Raw genomic sequence first — 16,378 nt, forward strand, 5'->3', positions numbered from 1 at the left:
GGACTTTGGAGATTTTGGAACCATCGACTGGTCCTCATGAGGAAATACTCTTCTTTGGGGTAGAGGTAAGGTTCAGGACTAAGGTAGGAATTTGGTTTAGGTTAGGTTTGGGACTAGGAAGGTGTTGGTAAAGGCTAGGGTTGGCCATATGAATGAGTGGGACATGAATGGAGAGTCCCAATAAGGACAGTATGACACAGTTTGGGTCTGTGTGTGTGTACCAGTACCTGATCCAAAAGTAAAAAGCTGCTGTCAGTCCACAAAGCAGAAGGAAGATGAAAAACGTTGTCACTGCATCCACACCTTAAAGAGAAAACAATGTCTTTAGATCTATTAAACAAGATCCTTGAAACATTTAGCACACACAGCCACATGGCAGTAGTAGGGGTATGCAACAAAATACCCCTTACATACATTTGTAACAACCACAAGGGAGAAAGATATTACACAGAACTTTATGTTCCAACATTCACAAAGCTCCAACCTTCTCATTTTAATCAATAACCCTACCTGCACTGCAAGCTTCCTCTGGATTGAACCAACAAAAATGGGATTTGGGAGGTTTTCCTCCTGGAAAGAAGAACGACCTGCTCAGAGATGTCAGACCCCCAACCATTCCATCGATGTGTTTCGGTCCAAGTGAATGCGTGGGCACAAGCCGATCACCATCACTATCCAACACCACATACCTGGCCTGAAGGCCAGCCCCACCTTTACCACCATATAACACCTATGAAAAGCAAAGGACAAAAACAAGCCAATGGTAAAGACAATTTCACAGTTAATATGGTTTGAGATAAAAAAGATAAATTAGAAAAACAAGACTGAAGCTTTGCTATTAGAATCATAATTTGTTTGCGTAATTGAAAACGTTTTATAACATTTTATTTTAAGTTTTATTTATATAGGGCCAATTCACAACACATGCCTTCTCAAGGCACATTAAGGAGACAATTCAACCAGATCTTAGAGTTAGACTGGTTTAAAGTTTTTATCTAAGGAAAACCAGCTGATTGCATTGACTCATTGACTGTTCAGCAATCCCTCACACCAAGCATGCTTGTAGCGACACTGGAGAGGAAAACTCCCTCTTAACAGGAAGAAACCTCCAGCAGAACAAGGCTCAGTGTGAGCCAGAGACTGTCACAAAGTAAGTCAGATTGAATTATATTAAATGCACTGCAGAAATCAAAGAACATGACCCTCACATTGCTGTCTGCCTTGTCTAAATGGGAGTGAGTTTGTTTACGCAGTTGTTTGACAGTATCTTCAACTTCACGGCGACAAGAAAACTGCAGGGGTTCTGAAAGCTGCTTGTTGGTTTGTTGAGGTGAACCAACAGAAGTCTTTCTAGGACCTTCATGCTGTGATATTTTAGGGCAAAAGGTCTATAGTCACTGAGGACTGTTGGCTGAGTCTTCTTCGGTTCTGGAACAAGACATGTGGTCTTACACGTCACTCAAACTACCACCTGCATCAGACTAAGGTTGAAGAGCTGCTGTAGATTCCCACAGAGCTGCTCTGCACAGGCATTCAGGACTCTGGGGTTTACACCATCAGGATCTGGTGACTTATTATGAATCACTCTCTCCAGTTGCCTCCTCATCTCTTGAAAGCTTGACTGAGACATTATCCCATAACAATGACAACAATTGGTCATATTAGTTTTCTTTACTGACCTGGTTGAAGCCCTTGAAGTCAAAGCCTCCATCTGAGTTGAAGAGCTGATTTCCTGTCACCCAGTGCCCACCGCCTGCTTGGCGGCGCTCTTCCACAGCCATAGCAACATAGTAAACCATATTAAAGATAGTTCCAAATAGTGGAGATACCTTTAAGGAAAATCAAGGAAATAGAAATAATGGAGTTGTTAGAATAATTGTATATAAATGTATCTGTGTAGTGTTATAATGCATAAAGCTGTGTGCTATGTGCATGTGTTCATAGCCACCCTTTTCTAAAGTATACTGTGATTTGTGGACTTCTTTTTGGGAAGGTTGTGGTTAATTTACGAGCAGCATTAAACCTGCTGAACTTTGGTGAACAGCTTCAACAGCTTAAACTTTGACTGAACCCTGAGATTTAGTGGATATATTTACTGAGACTGCAAGTCTGAATTCCTATCTTGTTTCTCCTCCCTAGTGTAGTCTCAGCTGTTGTAACCAGGGACCCCTGATTTCAATAAATTGCGAGGACAACGCTGGGACCAGAGTGGGTTGGAGATTTGTAAACTCTGCAGTCTCTTCCTACTCTCCTCGCGAGTACAACTAAATTAATTATCTCTGTACCTTTTTTCTTTCCCTGTATGTATGTATGATGTTGCTTAGACCTGTCAGGAGTAAAATAAAACAGAAAATATTCATTATTATGATCAATTTATAGAATATATACAACATCTATATCAGTTTTAGCTAATTGGAGATTATATAAACTGTCAATTAAGTGTAGTCAAACCTCCAGGAAGTTACAAATATAGTTTTAGATTTCCTTAACATCTGCATATAGGGACGGTTATGTTTATTCATCTCGTTCTATTTTATGTTTTTATTTTAATTTATTGTTGAATTAATTTTGTTACAAACCATGCTAGTAATTACTAATTAAAGAAGTAGACCTATTATTCTGGAGACTGTTAAAATTATGACAACTGTTTGGTTCTGTTTAAGTTTTCCTTTGGGGTTCTCAGTTATACTTTAAATTATGTTATTCTATGTTGTTTTCAAGATTTATATCCTTTTTTAATTATTTGTTTTACTCTTCCTTCCTTCTTTCAGTTATCTGTTTTCATTATTTTGGTACTATTTATTACTATGTCTAGTTTTAGTAATTCTTTCTCTTATCTTTAGGTTATGTTTTCCCTGGCTTCTTAGTTATCGTAAGTTATCTCAATTCCCTTGTCTTATCCTCTAGTTTTCCCCTTGGTAATTCTTTATTTTCTAGTCATTGGTCTTCTTTCCCTTTTGCTTCATTTAAGAGCTTTTCTAGTTTTAGTTTAACCCTGTTTACTCTTTGTTGCCCCTCTCCTTTCACCTTAGGCCAGGCTTACATGGTACGAGTTTTTGCCCTTTTCGAGCCGAAAAACTCTACCTATGTGGAGGTAGAGTTTTTCGGACCTATGTGGTCGTCCTCACGTTATCTGTCATTGGCTTGGGCTACAGTGTAAAACTTTCAGAATCAGAATCAGGTTTATTGCCATTGTTAGGGAAGGAGTTCACAAACTAGGAATTTTTTGTGGTACAATCGTGCAACATGAAACATATAATAAGGAATAGGTAAATAACATTATAAAAATATCTAAAAACTGTGGGTATACGTCATGCAATAAAATAGACTAATATATACACTTAAGATAAAAATATGGATATAAAATATAAAAAGTAAAATAGCATCTTACAAAGAGACAACTAGTTTATCGGGTGACCAGTCGGCAAAAATGCTTGTTTGGTGCTGCTGAATGAGACATTTTAATGCACAACAAAATGATTTGCTTGATCTGTATATTACCTGGCTAATGGGGCACGGGAGAAGCAGCCTGTCAGCGACCGTTCCTGCTATCTGAAGACGCTACTGAACTGCTATGATGCTGCGCATCTGGTATGCCCTGCGGGCGACCGCGCGAGGTCACGTGACAAAGGAAGAGAGATAGGCTGGTCGGGTGTGCTTAAGTAAGTGGCTCATTTCAGGGCATTGTTTCAGTCGTTTTTAATGGCTCAGGTTTTCAAAAGATCATTTCAAAACCGACCTCAGTAAAATCTTAATAATATTAATAATAAAAAAAAAAAAACGAGTTTCAAAAGGGCATTTTCTTTGATAAAGGGCAAACTTCCTAGTGCTTTAGCACCACCTAGTGTCTATGTATGCACGCCCCTGAGTGTATGCCTTGCTTTAGCTACTTCTGTCCACACCTGCTCCCAAATAGCTGATCAATCCACTCATTGTTCTGTCTACCATATACTTCTCTGCAGTTACTCATTGCTGGACTCATTTTTGGTTCTTATTTTCCCTGCCTCTTCAGTCCAGGGTTATGCTTTTGTTGCCACCAATTTCATCATTAAACCTTCAAGAAAACATCTCTTGTTTTCCCTAACACCTATCCCAAGCGGGGTTGCGAGAGGTGCTGGTCCCTATCTCCAGCTGTCCTGGTTGCAGTTTCAATTTTTCATGCAGTTTTAATTTTTGATTAAGGGTTTTTCTGCAAATAATGGGTTCATAAACCACGATGCATAGAAAAATCATGTTTTCACTTATATCTGTCATGGAAGATGAATTTAAGCCTCTCCAAATCAAGATTGATGAATTTCAACCCAGCCAGTCTCTGGTTGAGGTGGTGAGTTGCTGGCTACTCAATGACTATTTTGGAATTTAACAGGCTGTAATATTTGGATGTAGGCTGGCTGAAGCTAGAGGAGTATTCCCAGACAGGAGCCTATCACTAAGAAAATCTATTCAGGGTTAATCTTAGAAGACTTTGAAACTTCAAACACATTTTACGGAGCACTGGTTTGAGTTAAGGTGTTAGAGTGGATAGGCTTTGTTCATGTGACAACATAATAAATGATTCAAAATCTTCCAAAAATCGTTCCTTCATTATGCTGCTATGTACAAAGTATTCTCTTTAGTTAATCTATTGAAATTATAAAAAGCCAGAGTGGAGGCAGTAGGATTCGAACCGTGTACTTGCAACCTTCCCAGAGCACAAGCACACTGCTCTAATCACTAGGCCACCACTCCCCAACATTTGGTGCTCAAGGCAGTAAAGCAACGCTAACTATAACTAAGCAGCAAAACCGATGAAATGCAATGGAGTCATAGAAGAAAAAAAAATCTAGGAGCAGGTTTTTGATTAAACATCTCCTGTGTGCTTGCATATGACTTTCTAATGATAGATGTGCAGTACTTAATCTTCACGTTTATGATTTGTTGTTTATTTCTTTACCTCTGTGGCAGAGATGGCAGAACGGATCTCCCGGGTCATCTGAGCCTGGCGAAAACTTTCGTAAAAGCTCTGGTCAGAGGCCATGGTAACTGTCAGTACAGCGCCGTAGGCATGACGAAGCCGTGTATTGTTGGTCAGCAGGGGGAAGGTTATATCCTAATTTTAAAAAATCAAAAGGCAAAATTAGTTAACAGGAATATAAATTAAAAAATAACATTTTCACAAATCAATTCCTTATGTTTAGAGAAAACAAGAGGAAAAATAACAAAAATGTAGGTTTATTAAGCTGTTGCTAAAATTTCCCTTAATAGATTAGTATGATGCAGTGTGAGTTTACCTTGGAGACTGATCAGCTTATTTCTAATATGTAGGAGTGGTGGTATAATACGCCACAAGTGGATTTACAGTTATTCAGAAAAAACAGGTCTCACTAAATTTGACTAAACTTGGCAAACTATATTGTGAAATACAACGATTTATCCTTTAAAAACATATTTGTTGTTTTTTGTTTTTACCTGGTAAGGCATGGCATATAGAAGGGCATCATAGGGAATAAAGATGTAGCCATCAGCGACCATCCTCATGTCTAGAGCAGCCAACAAGAGTTCTTTCTGGGTTTCTCCACCAATCAGGATGGAGCTCATACACATGATGACCACTTGAAAGGAAATAAGGTTAATTAGTTGCTTGTTTTCTATTCCAAAGCAAAAAAAATGTCTGACGATAGCTGAAAAAAGATATTTGGCAGTCTCTTTTTATCTATCCGCCAGATAGATGTGGTCATTAACTTGCGATCTCCTCCTGCAGAGGTTTCTGCCTTAGAAGCAGACATTGCTCTTTGCAGTTCCGTTTTTAATAAGCGTTTTGAGAAATCCAGCTGTCTGTCTGCCTTGAATACTAGGTTCAATTTCTCTGAGCTTGACAACATTTCCATATATATCTTATGCTTTCATAACATATAGGATTACTTCACAACAACAATTCAGGTCAGTTTCCTTTGATAGACATCTTTGCACAAGTCATAAAATTGTCATAAAATTGCATTGTTTTGACAAGGATTGTTTAATTTCTTACCTTTGCATGTTATTAGACTGGACCTAATTTTTTGAGGTTTTTTTTTTTACATGAAAATATGTTTGCTATGATCTGACCATTTCATATAATAGTCTCTGATTAAACCAGACAGGACAGACACCAGTTACCAGATAGATATATCAAATTTTTATACAAGAGAAAAATACATTACTTTCCAAGATATATTCATAAAATTAATATTCCGAAATGAAGTAATAATGATGTAATGTAATAATATAGCAGTTAAAAAAACCTTTATAATATTTTTGCATCATTGTGGACCTCTGGTCTTTGGGGCCTTTCTTTCTGGCTCCAGGTAGCCTACTATAAGTTAATCTACGTATAGGTTGTAAGGAAAGGTTCAGGACTTTGAGCTGACCTTTGGCCTTGTTGGCATGCCTTATCACGTTCAGTGCCTTCCGAGCCCCTTCCCTGTTATTTGTTTCCATTGTAACCACGGGAGCAATTGGCAGGCCCATAGCCCTGAGTGCAGAGGACACTTCTTCTCCAGTGCTTTCCCAGAGATCAGTTGGAGCTGAGAATGATAGACAAAAATGATAGAAAGAGAGACAACAAAACAACTATATGTATTCAAAGTCATGCATAAAATGCTAATTGAATAATAACATGCAGCACTTGAATTTAAGTAGATGGTCAGGTGGTACTGTATGATATTTAAAGAGAAATACATGATTATTGAAGGAGTGTTAAGCTGTAAAATAATACAAAAACAGCAGCTCATATGAATGCTGGGAGTTCGACAATGCTTTGATATGCATTTTCCACAATGGCACAAACAGCAGTGATCAGATCCTACTTTACAAACATCTGTACTACAATATATGCTCAGGTCCACTACTTTCTGAGCTTCAGCCAGCTCCTTTGTATTTCTGTTTTTCATTACCAATTGATTAATCCAGGTGTGTCTGAGCTCAGTAACCATAACGAAAGTGTCCAAAAACACTTTGATTAATGAGTTGGAAGATTAATGAAAGATATGAATCAAAGGAGCTGGCTGAAGTTCAGGAAATAGTGGAGTTGGAGTTTTCTTTTTCTCACCAGTTGGCCATTTTCCAATCTTTATTCTTTACCTGCATCATCTCCTTATATAAAAAAGCTGCCCCTGTCTCTCCATGAATAAAACTATGGTACCTCCATACTATCACTCAAAATTCTGAAATTAAATAAACTGTTTATCTGTTTTGTTTAAAATAAGTTTTTTTCACAGCAAAACATCTAGCATGGAAGAATTTAAAAAGCCTATGTTATATTAAAATAGACTTTTCATGATGTTAAATCCTCACCTGAAATGACTGCGACGTGGGCCCAGCGGAAAAATCGGAGAACTGTAAAAAGGACTTTAACAGGGGATGTTATGGGTGGCAGGTTCAACCAATCAGCATCTAAACAGCCTGGAGACGCCAGCCCAGCTTCCCAATGCTGGGCGAATAAGGATGCTGCATGGCAGAGGGTGGGATTAAAAGGTCCAATATAGGCATGGCCATAACCCTCCATCTCCCCCAGCTCGGTCAAGGCTGAAAGGAGAACAGTTCAACGGGCTTGATTAAGATAGTATTTCTATTAGAATAATAACTACATTCTAAGTTTAAAAGATGTTTTATATAAGTAAAAAAATCTGAAGCATTTTTATATAAGCTATTTTACAATTGAATGGTTTAAAGAATCAAGTTGCCCTTTTAAGTAATAACTTTAATTAATGATTACTAAAGTCAGAATTCTGCCAAAGGGACCGAAACATAAATAATAATTTGAGCCGTTTTATTTATTTTGCTTGCTTTTAATGCGCCTGTAGATTCTCCTACTTGCATGTAGAGAAAAGATGTTGAAGTTTGTGTGTTATCTCATGCCACCAATTTTAACTTTAAGGGTGGAACCAACCAGAGAAAGTAAACAATTGGTTATTTGCTTCTTTTCACAAAATCCCACCTCTTGAAGCAAAATGTTTCCCTTCTCACTGTAGCTAGTAATGATTACAAATCTTATATTCAAGCTAATCAGTCAGTTAAAGAATAAAAATTGGTTGTAAAGTTATCATAAATAATGAAGTTTAACGCAGTCATAAATTTGCTCTGATAGCGGTAGCAATACGCTCTGAAATGATAGAATAGAACGGAATAGAATAGAAATCCCTTTATTGTCCCACAATGGGGAAATTCTGATGTTTACAGCAGCAAAAAGATTATAGAAAAACTGGTTACACAAATGTGGACCTTAAAAAAGTGAATAGAAATAACATATTACTGAAGAGTTAGAAAATAAACAAAATACTGTACTATAAAGGGTTTTAACAACATAAATACTGAGCACCTGGAAAATAAATAACCAATATACAGCTGTGGACATTTTTACAGTAATGGATATTTGATTAATGTTAAAATAAGATTTATGAACCAAGCTAACATTAACTTAGCTGTTTATATTGAGAAAAGTGAGGTTTGAATGAACACCTCTCATCTCTGAACACAGGTATGAACTTTTACAATCAGTTTGTATCTACTGTTAATCATTTTTCTTTTTGTGTCCAGCGTTGTGTCTAGAAAATTGTCACTTGATGACAGACATGGCTGTTGCATGTTGGATTAAAATGTCAAAACAGTGTAAAAAACAAAACAAAAAAACAACTTAATTTTTTAGCTGAAAAGCAATTTTCAGTTGTTTAAACCTGAAAAACTAAGTGTTGAATATAGGGACAATAATTTAAGTAAGTTCATAAAAACAAGTTGGTTTTAATCTTTAACTTTATTGAATAAATTATAGTATTATGCTATTAAGTTGTTTAGTATTTTAATGGGTGAAAGTCCAGCCACTTTTTGTGTTTTCGTTGTGAAATGCAGGGGAATCAGGTTTTAGAGTTGGCATTTCAGTTAGAGGCTCAATGTTCTTTTAATGTTCAATTGATCCTGTAGTCCTGTAGAGATGCTGCTAATCAGAATGTTTTGTACAATCACAATAAAGCTTATTTAATTCTACTTTAGGTTTAAAGTTGACATATAATTAGGTTAACAGTGACCTGGGACTGGGAATGCCATGGGGTGACCTAGTGGTTACCAAGAAAAGCGTTTTCTTCTTGAAGCAACCATTAAGGTCAGAAGTTCAAATCTTAGTATTACTGTCACTGAACTAAAAAGAAATAGCTAAAAAATGTTGATGACAAATTTCCCCACTAAGGGACAATAGTATCTAAATTAATGTATGACTTAAGTAAGAAGTTTGAGATTTTTAGTTTATCCATTACCTTCTCTAAGTCACCTCTCTTTTTACGTAAGTAGGAAAATAATTCAGCATTTCAAGTTACAATAACAATATTAAAAATATGTCAAACTTGAAAGGAAAAATTAAATAATTAAGCTAATTCCCAAACTGAAAAATTATGGAGTGTTATTGGTGCAAAAATTAAGCACATCCATTCTATTACCTTAGCGCTGCTGACTATACCCTTTCTGATTCCAGCTACTGATCTGAGTAATAATAGGCTGGCACCAGTAACTGAGCGTCCAGCACTGCTAAGGGGAAACTATCCTGCTTTAGCTTTGAAGAGGCTTGTGTTAGTATTGGATTGCATGCTTTGGCTGGTCATCCACTACCATAGAAGCACAAAGCTGAAGTTGGCTTATGACTGCAGCTTTGTTAATTGAGAAACACCTATAAGGCCATTGAACCACTATCCTCAATCCCTTATGCATCTTTAATTTGCTCTACTTTACAAATTACAGTACTGTAACACTGGGTTTGAAAAGTTTTCAATTTGTATCCAAATCTGCCGCTCAAAAGGTTGAAGTTTGTCGATCAAATATTTTCAGTTCTCTGAACACTCATGTGTGCAATATACAACATGGTCAACATGCGTGTTTAACGTGTGTGCATGTGTGTGTTAAATAGAGCTGCTTGTATGGGCACATGATCTTTTGGCAGAATCCTGACTTCGTAATTGTACGTCTATGGTGTCTGATAGTCTTTCTGACATGCTGTTTCTCATGACTTCATGCAATTCTCATTATTTGGTTAATATTTGGATGCTGGTAGGTGACACACCTCTGGAAACAGAGCAATCCTCGTTGAGAAGTTTTACATCGTACCAGTATCCTCTCTTCAGGTAGCTGTCGCCTCTTAGTCGTGACAATGCCAGGTTAGCTGCAGCGATCGGCATTGCTCTGGAGAACAGCGGGTCACACGACCATGGGCCAACAAGGGCAAGCTTAAAGGTTGCTGCCCCCACATCCTTAATAAAAAGCAACCAGAAAGACAGCCCCAGCACAGAGACAAGCTGCATCTTGGTGAGCACCTACATGACATACAAATAATTGTTATGTTGGTTTTGCTTCGTTTAATCTAAGTAGTTAGATGAAAATTGGAGTGGCTGACAGAGTCGATGGTTAAATATAGAATTCTATAATATAATTTTTTTTATTAATTTGTCTAATCTTTTCCTGATTTTATTTAAACTTTTTAAATGCTGGACATAACAGAAATAACACTTTAAAAAACTAAACAGATAGCTGAGCTAATTGCTCATTTCACTCACCTGCCTAACTCTGCTCGGTTACTAATTATGACTCATCTTATCACCTGCTCCTGCTGCTTTTTATATGGCTCAACCCAGCTATTGGGCCAGATCATTGTTGCTGAGATGACTTCCAGATCATTGTTGCTGTTTCTAACTTTGTTGCTGAGTTTTACTTTAGTTCATGTTCTCGTTCTCGGAGGCCAGTGTTGAGAACCTTCCTGTTCTGAACTGTTTCCCTGACCTGGCTTGGACTCCTGTCTGTTTACTGGGATTGCTGCATCTGGTTTCACTTTGGGCGGCGTCCACCGCATCTCTTTGGCAGTCCATTGGCTGGATCCTACCTTGCTCTAAGGAGTTGGACTGAACTGTTAAATCAGGTAAGTGACTCACATGGATAATCATGTTCCATCAGATCATCATGGTCACTTACCTGTGTTTCTCCCTAAACCAGAGTTACCAGTGATGGGCAGTGCCCTGCCTCCCCTTGCAGCTGCTGCAGATCAACAGCTCTGTTTTTATAAACATTTTGAATAATTCCCACTGACTTTCTCCCCTCAAATTTTGGGTCCTAAGTTCTTAACCCATGACACCATCAGGAATATCCTTCATAGCCTATCACTTCCCATGATTTAGTTTGAGTTGAAGATGATTAGTCAAGCTTGGGGAGAAATGGCAGATAATTCTGGAGCTAGACCAGTGTCAATTTTCACAAATACACATATGTGATTCATACATGTACAGAACAACATCTATACATGCACAGCACGATTCATGCAAGCACACAAGATCCACACATGCACAGAACAAGATTCACCAAAGTATTTGTGGTCCATAAACAGTTATAAATTAAATTAAAAAGTACTAGTCTTTAAACTTCACTGCATTTGTGTGGGGATTTTTTTAAATTGCCCTGACGTGCCTCGATACACAAATGCATTTTTGCAATGGTTTGCCACCACTCACAAAGCTCCCTTGCATAAGTCAATCACAAGAAACTACTCCATGTGGCATGACTTATCCCTAGATCCCGCATCCTCCGCTCTGTTCCAGACTGCCTGCACAAAGCAAAGCCTACAGCCTCTGCAGTTCCTCCTGTTCTGCTCTGCTCTGACTTCCTTGAAGCTGGAGTAGAGCATCCTCTATATTATTTAATTCATGGGAGAAAAAAATGCTTTAATGAACACTTAATTTAATACAACATAATTAAACTTCACCATCAGCATCAATCACACACGTTTCTGCCAAAACATTATTTTTTTTTTGTGGGTCTTTGTAATAGGAATAATCATAAAAAAATTGGTTTGTTCTTTATCTCCAAACTCGGCATCTCTTCATTGATGCTTGCGATAAGAAGTTTATTTTGAAGTTGTGAGAGGCGCACTTGGAAGCTGTTTTGACTGGATTTCATTAAACTTTTAAGCCTCTCGACATGAAATAAATATTTTGTTCGAGATGAGAAATCTGCTTCCTGGTATGTTGAGGTTCCAGAGGAAGAACTGTGTTTAAGTAATTTTGACGATTACTGAAAAGTGGTCAGAGAGGACAGGGTTGTGAGGAAATAGTGTTATTTTTTCACATCCAATGCCATATGAAAGTACCAGATCCAAAGTATGAAGATGAAAATGTGTCGGATTAATCACATTTTGAACAAAGCCAGTGTCTAAGATAGCATTAAAAGCTGCACTTAAGCTATCACCTTCAATGTCAGCATGGATGTTAAAATCCCCCACTATGATGACCCAGTCAATATTCAACACCAAATCAGGTAGGAAAAGAAGACGTTTTGTTGCTTACAGTAGAAATTTGGATGAGGGAAACTAAGGGTTAAATGTTCAAGAGTTGTAATTATTAACTGTCTTTGGGTTAATGTGTAAGTCAGACTAAAATATTGTTTGTACTCGTCCTCCTTGCCCAGAATTTCTGGGTATGTGAAAATTTAAATATTTTAAATGCTCTTGCTGCAGCCCAGTTTCTGTAAGACAGCATAAATCCATGTGATTATCACAAATCAAGTCTTTAATTAGCTGACTTTTTGAAGAAAGAGATCTTATGTTAAATAAACCACATTTAATCGTTTTAACTTTTTCCCTAATTTCAGTTATTTGAATTGTGATTAGATTTTAATGATTTACTCCTTTTAGGATTCTTTTCTATTTTATTAGATTTTGGTCATGAGCTAGACACTGTCTGGATGGAACAATGAGTGGGTAACAGTAGAGAAGCTGCAGAGAGGTGTGTTAAACTATGACTCTGCTTACTGGTCTGCACCATGGCTTGTTGGGGTTTTGGAGGACTAATAAATTTGGCCAGATTCCTAGAAAGAAGAGCTGCACCATCCAAAGTGGAATGGATGCCGTCTCTCCAAATCAGACGAGGTTTTCCCCCAAAATGACTACAAATTAATAATGGAACCCTCTTTGTTTGAATATATAAGAATTATGCTCTAATTTGTAGTGACCCATCTGTCGTTAATATATTTTAATTTGACAAACCAGATAATCTCGACATTCTTTCTACTGTTGGGTGCAAATGCAATTGCGGATCTTGACCTGGCCGGAAGGGAGTGGAGCAAAAAATAGCTGTGCTCTGTATTTTGACAGTGAAGGATGGAGGAGACATACTTGGAGACGGTGATGTGCATAGGAATAGTGATAGAACAGTTCTCGGTGATTAATATGAGTGAGCAAGTGCTCCACACGACATATGTGAGCGGGGTGGAGAGGAGGGATGACGGAGGATGTGGGATCTGGGAGTAAGTTACACGTAGAGTTCTTTCTTGTAATTAGCTTATACAAGGGAGCTTTGTGTTTGGTGGCAAACCATTACCTATTTTAAAAAATGCACTTATGTATCGAGGCAAGTAAGGGTAGTCTCAAAATTCAACACATAAATGCAGTGAAGTTTAAAGACCACCGGTACTTTCTGATTTCATTTATCATTTTTTTATGGACCAGAAATATTTTGGTGAATGTTGTGCCGTGCATGTGTGGATCTTGTGTGCTTGTGTAAATTGTTCTATGCATGTGTGGATCTTTTCATGTGTGTGGATTTTTTTGTGCTTGCGTGAATCATTTTGTGCATGTGTGGATCTTGTCTTGTGTGTGTGTATGTGTGTGTGTGGATCTTGTCCTGTGCATGTATAAATCTCAAGTGTGTATTTGTGAAAATTGAGACTGATCTAGATCCATAGATAACAGCGACAGAAATTAAGAATGAAAATTAAAATATTATACTTTCAGGGAACCAAAATAAACCTTTAATATATTTTGAGGTAGTAATACAGGGTTACTAAGAGAGGAGTCTTCCAATCAGAACAGGTATGATGACAAATATGTCCTTCGGAGGACACAGCCTTCGCATTTGAAACACGCCAACTGTGTATCTTAAACGCAGAGCGGTGAACTTCCCACAGGGCTCGCGGAAAACACAGCCGACACCGCGTTTGGTCTGAACACACCATCAGGGATTAATGAAATATTTTTAAATTGAACGAATTTTAATTATAAATATTATTATCATTTGATTTAAATGTGGATATTAAATCACTATATGATGAGTACCTTTCATCATAGAAATATTTTTGTCTCCTTGAGCCTCTCAGAACACTATGGACTGTATCAGTAAAGGACTCTGATGCTCCCAAAAATGGTAGAGAAGGAGGCGTAATTGAAATCACAACATGAGCTTCTCTAGGTTAGCTAATGACATCACACACACCAAAAATTTCTGTTATATATAAAAATAACTCTTAAAGACAATCCTTTGTTGTATTTTCAGACATTTAAATGATCACGACTAATTTAATGTAAGCAAATATATTTTATAAATAAATGTTTCATACAGCATATAAAATAACCAATCAGATCATCTGTTATCTCAAGTCTAAACTGGAACCACTGATGATTGAGTTGAGGGCAAAATCCATAGAACAATATCTTTACATTACTGCTGTGATGTAGGGGTTTTTTGGAAAATAAAACTACAATATGAGAGTTTTTAAATCAACTAATTGCTTTGAGAAATCTGCAGCTAATTAAGGAAATTACCATGGTATGTAGATATTATATTACAATAATCCGGTTCTCCTCTACATATGATTTAGTAAAATAAATGAAGCACAATCCAAGGGGAACCACTAATAGTTTTATTAGTGTGTTTCAAGAAATGCTATGCACAAAAACATAAAAAAATATAGAGAAAGTTCTTAGAACTTGAATAAAAAATCTGGAAGTGGAAAAGTGCTTTAAAAGGGTTTTACCTTTGTCTTAGAGTTTCATGAATCCAGAGAAATCTTCATCCTCTCTTGGCTTTCTGTGAAGGACAGAGATGAAGGAACCAGAGGGCTGCAACCGGAATCCTCTGAGGATTTACTTTAATCCTATTAAAAGCTCAAAAACATTCAGGATGTTTAGCGTGCGATCAGGGGTTGTGCCGTGTGATTCTATTTAAATCTTTCTCCAGATATGCAACTACACTTTATCAGCTTGCACAAGCAACAATTTCATGTCATTGTATGAAATGGCAGAGTTGTGCAGATATGCACAAGAAGTCTTTATGGGGTAAAAAAAGCATTTGCTCCATTGTGACCAGACAGACAGACAGACAGACAGACAGATAAATAATTTATTAATCCCCGATAGGAAAAATTCACCTGCCTGATAACAAAGAAAAAGGAGACACCTCGCCTGTTCAGCCAGGCCAACAATTCCCTTTATAGATCCCCCCTTTCAGAGACATAGACAGATTTCAGGTATAACAGGGTAACAAAGAAACCAAACGACCCCCATTCCTTTTAATTTTTTTTTTTAACAGTGTCCTCTCCGGCAATGTGGCAATAACAATAATTGTCTTAACGCCAAAGAGAGCCCAACAGATTTTATTTTCACAAGTGGAGCAGTACAGCTATTGCCATAGTGTTCCACTTGATTTATGCATATAAATAGCTTTATTATAATTATAAAAGGAGTATTACAGATTATATGGGCACTGCAATGTCAGTAGAACAGGAAATGAAATACAGGAAAAAGGAGAAAAGATGAAATAAAGAGGAGATAAAAGGGAGATAACGATAAAATATCTTCAGTCTGCTTCATCACCTGCAAAGGGATGTAAAAAAAACAGCACAACCAACGGATATAGAGTAAGAGATACAATAAAGTAACACCTTTATGCTATTGCTGAAGTATGAGTAGTATTATTTAATCTGGGCTCCGCAATTCAGACCCGAACCTGACAAGTAAAAAAATAAATAAAAATAGATAGTCTCAATCACAACTTCCCACCCTATTCCCCCATTCGCAAGACACAGTCTCTGTGGGGAAAAAAAAAGTAATGCGGACGCACAATCAAACATAACACTCAGATCCAATAATCCCAAATGACCCCCATTCCAAAGGGGCGGACCTGTTCGTCATGTTCAATTTCATGTTTTCTAATCCAAAACAAGGCTTTGCTTTGGTCCACTCTATAAAGCCTCAAACTCAATGCTATTTCTGACATTTTGAATTGAAAGAGCTTCCAGGATGGGAAAAATGTCCATAGCTGTATATTGGTTATTAATTCTCCAGGTGCACAGTATTTATATTGTTAAAACACTTTACAGTATAGTATTTTATTTGTAATTTTTTTTAACTCTACACGATTATGTTATACTTATAGACTCTTCCAGGGTACACATTTGTGTGACCATTTTCTTTATAATCTTTTTGCTGCTGTAAACACCAGAACTTCCCCATTGTGGAACAATAAAGAGATTTTCTATTCTATTCTATTCTAATCTATTCTATTCTGGTAGGGTTTATAATAAGCCATTTGGACCGTTTTCTTTGTGGATCTGATGTTAATCG

The 16,378-nt window shown here is 37.2% G+C and overlaps 1 protein-coding gene across 1 annotated transcript in view; it reads right to left on the reverse strand.

Moving 5' to 3' along the window:
- The window catches only part of LOC119780419 (retinal guanylyl cyclase 2-like), a 40,888-nt gene extending 25,998 nt beyond the window's left edge, over positions 1–14,890 (reverse strand). The window contains exons 1-9 of the mRNA XM_038280455.1: positions 14,791–14,890; positions 10,061–10,310; positions 7,312–7,542; positions 6,387–6,542; positions 5,449–5,591; positions 4,934–5,089; positions 1,680–1,829; positions 511–730; positions 228–303 (exon numbers count right to left, since the gene is read on the reverse strand). Coding sequence (XP_038136383.1) covers positions 228–303; positions 511–730; positions 1,680–1,829; positions 4,934–5,089; positions 5,449–5,591; positions 6,387–6,542; positions 7,312–7,542; positions 10,061–10,298 — 1,370 coding nt within the window. The 5' untranslated portion in view covers positions 10,299–10,310; positions 14,791–14,890. The remainder of the gene's footprint in view (positions 1–227; positions 304–510; positions 731–1,679; positions 1,830–4,933; positions 5,090–5,448; positions 5,592–6,386; positions 6,543–7,311; positions 7,543–10,060; positions 10,311–14,790) is intronic.
- Between the last annotated feature and the right edge of the window lie 1,488 nt (positions 14,891–16,378).

The sequence above is a fragment of the Cyprinodon tularosa genome, unplaced genomic scaffold (genome assembly GCF_016077235.1).
Source record: "Cyprinodon tularosa strain WSP-4 unplaced genomic scaffold, ASM1607723v1 ctg160, whole genome shotgun sequence".
NCBI classification, from domain to species: Eukaryota; Metazoa; Chordata; class Actinopteri; order Cyprinodontiformes; family Cyprinodontidae; genus Cyprinodon; species Cyprinodon tularosa.